This window comes from Momordica charantia (genome assembly GCF_013281855.1).
Source record: "Momordica charantia cultivar OHB3-1 chromosome 6 unlocalized genomic scaffold, Mcharantia_2.0 BLBB01000006.1, whole genome shotgun sequence".
In the NCBI taxonomy this organism is placed as follows: Eukaryota; Viridiplantae; Streptophyta; class Magnoliopsida; order Cucurbitales; family Cucurbitaceae; genus Momordica; species Momordica charantia.
In genome coordinates, this window is record NW_028275164.1 from 27,465,943 (window position 1) to 27,473,516 (window position 7,574).

General features: G+C 32.6%; 1 protein-coding gene across 1 annotated transcript; it reads left to right on the top strand.

Moving 5' to 3' along the window:
• Positions 1–2,607: 2,607 nt before the first annotated feature.
• LOC111022927 (plant intracellular Ras-group-related LRR protein 5) lies at positions 2,608–5,271 on the top strand. The gene is made up of 3 exons (XM_022300238.2): positions 2,608–3,255; positions 3,913–4,829; positions 4,921–5,271. Exons 1-3 carry the CDS (start codon positions 2,724–2,726, stop codon positions 5,074–5,076), a joined length of 1,605 nt encoding a protein of 534 aa, XP_022155930.1. The 5' UTR covers positions 2,608–2,723; the 3' UTR covers positions 5,077–5,271.
• Positions 5,272–7,574: the final 2,303 nt, after the last annotated feature.

A 7,574-nucleotide genomic window follows, 5' to 3' on the forward strand; every position in this document is an offset into this window, starting at 1 on the left:
ATTACAATAACTAATAGAGTTTAATGTGTTTTTGTTTACAAATGCGGAAGTGAGGAATCGAACTTAATAACCTATTGATTTAAGATATATATCAATACCGAGCTATGCTCGGCTAGGATTAAGGTTTGATTTGGATGGAAACAAACCACGTAAATAGGACTTAATTTTATGGCAGTTGAGGTCATGGACAGCTTGTGACAAAAATGAATATACGTTGATTAATTACCCCATTAAAACCATATCATATGATATGATATCACCTCTTTTCTTTTCTTTTGGGTATAAATGCATTTAATACAAAGACGAAAACCAATGAGAATTATTATTATTGCTCCTAAAAAAAGGAATTATTATTATTTGGTGCAAATATTCAAATACGCAATTACTATTTCAAATGTTTTTTTCTTTTTGGGGGAGGAAATCTTTGATACATAAAAGTCAAAAGTGAAAATTGACTGATATTTATTTTAGAAATAATATGTTGTAATTGATTAGTAAGATAGGAAATTTCAATTAGAAGTAGTTAACTCGAACACGTCGATTAATGATAGATAATCGATTTTTTTTTTACAAGGGTAATATATTAAACTAATTAAGTTTAGGAAAATTTGCGATTTGCAAAACTAAATTATAAGTATGGTTAATTATGTCATGTTAACTAATCTTGCATTTCAAGAATTAAGAAGTTATTACGATTATGCTGTTTTAATAAATATAATATTTCCTTTCCAAAAAAAAAAAAGTTATTACAATTAGACTCAAATATTAACAAAATTATATCATTAAGGTTTATTTATAATAATTTTATAAGTTATAGGTATAACTGCAACAACTAAATAGATTAAGGGTGGCGATTTAATATTTAATTAAACTACTTTTTATAGTTCAAAAACTAATTTTTCTACTCTTTTTATTGTTAAAATGCACGCTAATTACCTCACAAGTTTAGAGGATAATTACAAAAAATGATACTAATTGACTTTTTTTTTTTTTTCCTTTTTGCATCCATCACGAGTGAGCTGTGAAAGTCTAGATTCTAGAATATATATATATATATATATATATTTTGAGTACCTATTCAATTGATTTTGAACTTAATTTGTAAGTAACTTCCCATTTTTGCAACAGATTTTTTAATAAATAACTTCCCATCGATTTTGAAATTAAAAAAAGTGTGTTTGGATGAGGAGATATTTTGAAAATATTTGATATAACACCATATAATATTAAATAATCATATCTCTTATTACTTTTTTTTTTTTGGTTAGTCTAATAATTAGTTCTTTCAATGGTTCAACAACTAAGATTTAGATTCATAATTGTCATAATACTGCTTTCTGGATTACATAATTAATTAATAAGTGAATTCTCTTCTTGAGCCATAAAATTTGATTTTCATGTTCTCTTATATACCTAACCGCTCAATGATAAAATAAAAAGGTGGGTATTTATGGAATTAAAAAAATATATTAATTATATTATTTTACAAAATTAATAGCTTAATAATTTCAGTTACAGTCACAGTTAAAAACATCACATATAATTAAGTTAATGATGAAAGAGGGATTCGATTTAGATATGAACAATTTTATTTGTCATAAGTTTTAAAAGTTCTTTTTTTTTTTTTGAGTAAACATAAGTTTAAAAGTTTAAGTCTATCAAATCATTTTTTTTATCTTCTTATTAAACTTGTTTTCCATTAATATTTCTCTCCAACAAAATTCAAATTCTCATTGATTTGGTAGCGTTGATTTAATTTTTAGTTTTCTCATTGATTCACTAGGTGCAATTAAAATTTGGTAACATATGATAAATATGTTAATGAATTTATTTTCATAGGATTATTATTAATTAAGGTAAAAAGGGATTTGTTTTCCTAAAATGTTATAGTCTCGTTTCCACGTAGTTAAAATGGTTTTATGCGCTGACAATTATCAAAATAATTACAAAATTATACTACATCTTTATGAAAAAATTATACTAATAAATTAGATAAACTTTGTTAGAATTTGTCAAATAAACTTTCAAGTAAAAACCTCTTTAAACATATTTAGAATATAAATATAATTTTATGTTGATTTATTAAGACGATGTGTCTTTACAATAATATAATATTATTTATCTTGGACCTAACTCTCACATTGTTTTAGTTTTAAATTCTATCTAAAAAAATCTCATACCAAATAAAAGTTTATTTTTCTATGCTTGAGATATTTTTCGGTTCTAATAGAAAAATGAAAATCTAATATAGTTGACTTAAAAAAAACATTAAACAGATAAAGAATTATTTAAATGTTGATATTTTTTTTATAATTTTACCCAATTCCTTATCTTACAAGTAGAGCATTATTTAACATCCTTATCTTGTAACCAAAATGGTGTGAGAACACAAAGACGATTTGAAGAATGTTTTATTTTAAGTGAAAAATTGACAAAAACCCAACTTTCTTTTGAGAAAAATATGCAAATATTACCTTTTTTAAGGAAAAAAAAATCCCAAAAACAATGGAAACTTCCATCTTTTAAATAAAAACAAGATTAGACAAAAATAAATAAATAAATAAAATCCCATTACTTTGTTTCTGACTATAAATCAGTGGGATGAATTTGAAAAAGAATTAAGAAATGAAACTCATAGCCCACAGGAAGGAGAGAGTCATCAAGAACATCTTCTTCAGGAGGGTACAAAATCCAAAATCCAAAATCCAAAATTCAAATCCGCCATGGCTGCGACCTCCAACCAAGACCCACTTCCCCCTCCCTTCGTAGACACAGTGAACGAGCTGACAAGAATTTTCCGATCACTTCCGGCGAGACCCTCCATTGAAGAGGTCGAAGCAGCCATGGCGATTCTCGATACCGTTCAGAACGACGAGGATTTCAAATTGGGGGAGATTTCGAAGCAGCGAGTTCCCGAAAATGTCCCCGAAGAGCTCTTCTCCGTCCTGCAGCAGATGAGGAAGACGATGGTGTTGTTCGAGAGCCACGAACAGAGGCGAGAGGCCATTCGCTTGATCGAGCTAGATAAGATGCTGCGGACCTTCGATGAACTCATTCAGAGAGCTTCTGAACTGGTTTCTGGTGATTCCCAGAGGCAGAGCCCTCTGAATTTGGGCGATCCAGTTCAGAAAATTGAAAAAGTTTCTGTAAGTAGTGACCAGAATTTGGAGAGCAAGAAGAAAGATGAAGAATTCGAGAGCAATGACGGCAAGGGTTTGGTTAAGAGTTCTTCTCTCGTTGCTCCCTTTTCTTCAGGTAGGTCTCAAATTCTGTCTCTGATTATATGATATGAATTTTTGTGTGATTGGCAATTTGATTTTACTTTGATTCAAGAAGTTGTAAGAACACTCTGTTTCCTTTGTTGTTGGTTGGAAAGTTTAGCTTAGATTTGAGTTCTTATCCATGGGCTACTGTTGAAGTTTAGTCATCTTGGATGGATAGAAAAATCGATCCTGACTAAGTCAATTGATAGACATTTGAAAAGATCATTTGATAGAATAGAAGATTGTTTAGCAAGAATAAAATTCAAACTTCCATAAATATACTGTTGACATAGTTCTTTCCATTGAAGAGATAAAAGTCACATAAAGAACTTTATTCCAAATCTCAAAGGGAATTGTGGATTATGCTAGTCACATCACTGGGATATGTTAGTACCCTGGTACTGTGAATTCAAGATATTTTGATGACTCGTTACTCAGGACCAACCGATACTTAGTGTGAATCGGGATTAGTATTACGACTTGGGTATAACATCAAATCCGTCTCCATTCGAATTGGGGTTGGTTAAGTCAGTTTGAACTTTCTTTTGGACAGAATTTGTTCCCTATGGATGCCAAAAGTCAATAACTTCACTTCTTAGCCATCTCTTTTCATTTTCTTATTGAGTCTCTATTTTTATCTTTGTTGAAGGTGAAGGAGAAACTGGGAAATTGAGTTTGATGAAAGTTGCTGCTCTTATTGAAAGCATTGCTAAAAGTGGTTCAGTTGTACTTGATCTGAAGCGGAAGTTGATGGATAAGATTGAGTTGCTTCCAATTTCAATTGGGAAATTATGTGATCTTGTTGAATTAGACCTGTCGGAAAACAAAATCATGGCTCTTCCTCCTGGTATTAGTGGCCTTAGGTCGTTAAGGAAGTTTGACATTCACTCAAACCAATTAATAAACCTTCCCGACACATTTGGGGAACTCATCAATCTCACCTACGTCGACCTCCATGCAAACAGGCTAAAATCGCTGCCAGCTTCTTTTGGTAACCTGAAAAATCTTATTTCTCTTGACTTGAGTTCAAACCTATTCACCCATTTACCAGAAATCATTGGGAAGTTGACTAGTTTAACGAAGTTGAACGTGGAAACCAATGAGCTTGAGGACTTACCTTACACAATTGGATCATGTTTGTCGCTTGTGGAGCTACGGCTGGACTTTAATGAGATCAAAGCCCTTCCTGAGGCAATCGGAAAGCTCGAATGCCTGCAGATTCTCACCCTGCATTACAACAGAATCAGAGGACTGCCAACAACAATGGGAAACCTCCCCAAGTTGAAGGAACTGGATGTTAGCTTCAACGAATTGGAAGCAATCCCCGAGAATCTCTGTTTTGCAGTGAGCCTCCGGAAACTGAACGTTGGCAAGAACTTTGCAGACCTCACAGCCTTACCAAGATCTATCGGGAGCCTGGAGATGCTCGAGGAGTTGGATATAAGTGCAAACCAGATACGATTCCTACCTGAGTCCTTCAGGTTCTTGTCAAAATTGAGAGTCCTCCAAATAGATGAAACTCCATTGGAAGAACCACCCAGAGAAGTTCTTGAATTGGGTCCTCAGGTAAAGCCATTACTTTTAACAGTTTCTTAATGGGATTTGTCTCTGCTAAATAGAAGTTTTAACTGACCCAATTGTTCATTTTATTTACTAGGCTGTTGTCCAGTACATGGCTAATGCAGTGGAAAGAAGAGACCTTAAATCTCAACCAACACAAGAGAGGGGATTTTGGGTATGGTTTTGCTCAATATGTTGCACCAAAAGAAAAAATATTCCCAAACACAGGTTATCTACCCAAACACAGCTTTGATTTGTTGATTTGCCATAGAAAATATGGTCTTTCTCAGTTTCTCTGTTGTATAGGGAATGGTTAGATAGCAGAAATTTATCTCTTTTTCTCAAACTTGTACAGAAGTCTTGTTTGCGTGTATAGTGGATGAATTTTGAATTAATTAGTGGGTTGAAATAAAACATCTAAGTGTTTATTATGCTCTTACAAAAGAAACATCAGAGTTTTGGACAAATTATAGATGGCGGGTGCTAAATCGACGTATCGACTAAAAAAAGGTGAGAACCAAATCGATCGCGGGACAAAACCAGCCACTAAACCATAATCAGAACCCAAATCCCAACAAAATCGACCACGTAACAATCATAGTCAAGTTGAATCAATTAAAACTAACAAAATCTACCGATAATTCAAATTGTTCCAACTGACTTGATTTTATATTTGTGCATGTTACATAGATGTTTTATATTTGCAAGGTATATTTGATACTTAGTATGTGATTTTTATGGGGGTCAAATAAGGAAGATGACAGATATTGATAGATATAGAAATTATAGGATAATTTCCATTTGTTAGTTTTAACCTTTAAGGCATAGGGGAGGAATAAACCCAAAATAGTTGCTAAAGGAACCAGGCCTTCCCCAAATTCAGTGATTAAATGGGCTTCAAAAACTCCCTCATGTCCTAAAGCTTTCCCATTTCATAATCTTGGACTGACCATTCTCATTTCTTTTGTAATAGATAGCTTTTGATTTTTCTTTTTGGTTTGGTTTTTGGGGGTCATCTTGTAAAACTGTCTACTTCAGCTGAATGTTAATTTGCAGATTTGATCTTCAGATATGTTCCAAAATTTCCCATCTGTCTTTATATATGATTGGGGGTTTGAGATGGATTTGTCACGTCAAAAATCGGCTTAAAAATGACGAGACAAGTGGGTTAGTTTTTTGATAAGATGAAATCCTTTTGAATCGAAATTAGGCCAAATAAGTGGATGTATTTGTTTAGAAGTGGATTGGTTTAAAGATAAAATAAAGTGTGATAGTAATTTGAATGAATGATGTGAAAGGGGGGGGGGGGGGGGGGGGGGGGGTGGCACAGTTTACATTTTTTAAAATAAGACTAAAATCAACCTTATCTTATGATCAAATCAAGCAGATTATTTTAATTAGGAGTTTGGTAGGCCCCATATACCTACTGATATTCAAATCTCAGAAAGGAGGAAAAAGAGGACATTGCCGAAAATGTTATGTGACAGATCTGTGTAGAAATGGAAAATAAGTAAACAAGTTGGCTTTCTTGGTTTGGTTCGAGGAAACAGAACTCTCTCTTTTTTTTTTTTTTCAGTTTAACAAATGTTAGGGAGGAGATATCGAATCTCTAAACTTTGAGAAGGTAATATGTGTTGATTAAGGAACATTTTGCATTTTTAGTTTTAACAATTTGAAAAGTACCAGGGATGTGAAAAAAGTTTCATATCAGTTCCAAATGTGGAATATTCTAATTATTCCTATTTGACGTGGAACCGATCGATCTAGCTATGAGCAGGTTGAAGAGAGCTCTAACAGACCCTCCAATACTCCACCCCTTCAAGAGCAGGATGCCAAAAAGTGGAATCATGAGTTTCTAAGTAAAGAAGAGCCTTATTTTTTATTCATTTATTAAGACTATACATGTGAATAAATGGTAGAACTAATACCATCAATTAGAATTTTTTTATTTTTTATTATTTATTTATTTATTTATTTATTTTTAATGATTTGTGTCTACCTGTGAGTGTTTCTATAGTTAGAAGAGACCATTTCTGTTGGTATCATTTTGTAGCAAAGTTTGAAAAGTTTTAATCTGATTATTTTGTGCCTAGGTCTGAATATTTTCTTGATATAGTTTGAGCAATTTTGTGATACAATTTTGAGTCTTTTGTTAATTGAATATTGTATGAATTATGGACAATTTTTTTTTAATCTATTTTAGGTTTAGTTTGATGAATATAAATTTTGATATTAGAATATAGAAGTTCCCCATTTGTTTATTAATTTGCATGGAAGTCTTATAGGTAGAGTTGAAGAAACATAACTATACATATGGGCTCAAGTCTAAAATAGCAAGAATGAGTTGTCTAGATCTAAGATATCACTTGGATGACCTATTGGTAAGTTTTCTTGAATAATGTGTGTGATCGGTCATACACCAGGATAAATACCTCATTTATATACGAAAAATGCTATAGTTGATAGAGCTTAGCAATCGATTGACCATCTAGTAGTACGTTATTTAACATCTTCCTTTTGTTTGAAAAAACCAATGCATAAGGCGTAGAGTGGCTCCATTCTAAAACTCAACATTAATCAACTAGAAACTCAAATACTCAACTTCCTCTCATCCCCTCGAGGGAGCTTGCCGTACACGCTCTCTCTGTCTCTCCCCTTCCTCGCCCCTTTTTGGAATATGCCCAGAGGGACCTCCAACGCTATGTTCCACCTTGTAGGCTATCTCAAACTTAGTCCCAAACGATGTAAGAG

Coding starts and splice junctions, on each gene's coding strand:
- LOC111022927 (XM_022300238.2), top strand. CDS start 2,724: ATGGCTGCGACCTCCAACCAAGACCCACTTCCCCCTCCCTTCGTAGAC. Junction 3,256..3,912: donor CGTTGCTCCCTTTTCTTCAG/GTAGGTCTCAAA, acceptor TCTTTGTTGAAG/GTGAAGGAGAAACTGGGAAA. Junction 4,830..4,920: donor TTCTTGAATTGGGTCCTCAG/GTAAAGCCATTA, acceptor TTTATTTACTAG/GCTGTTGTCCAGTACATGGC.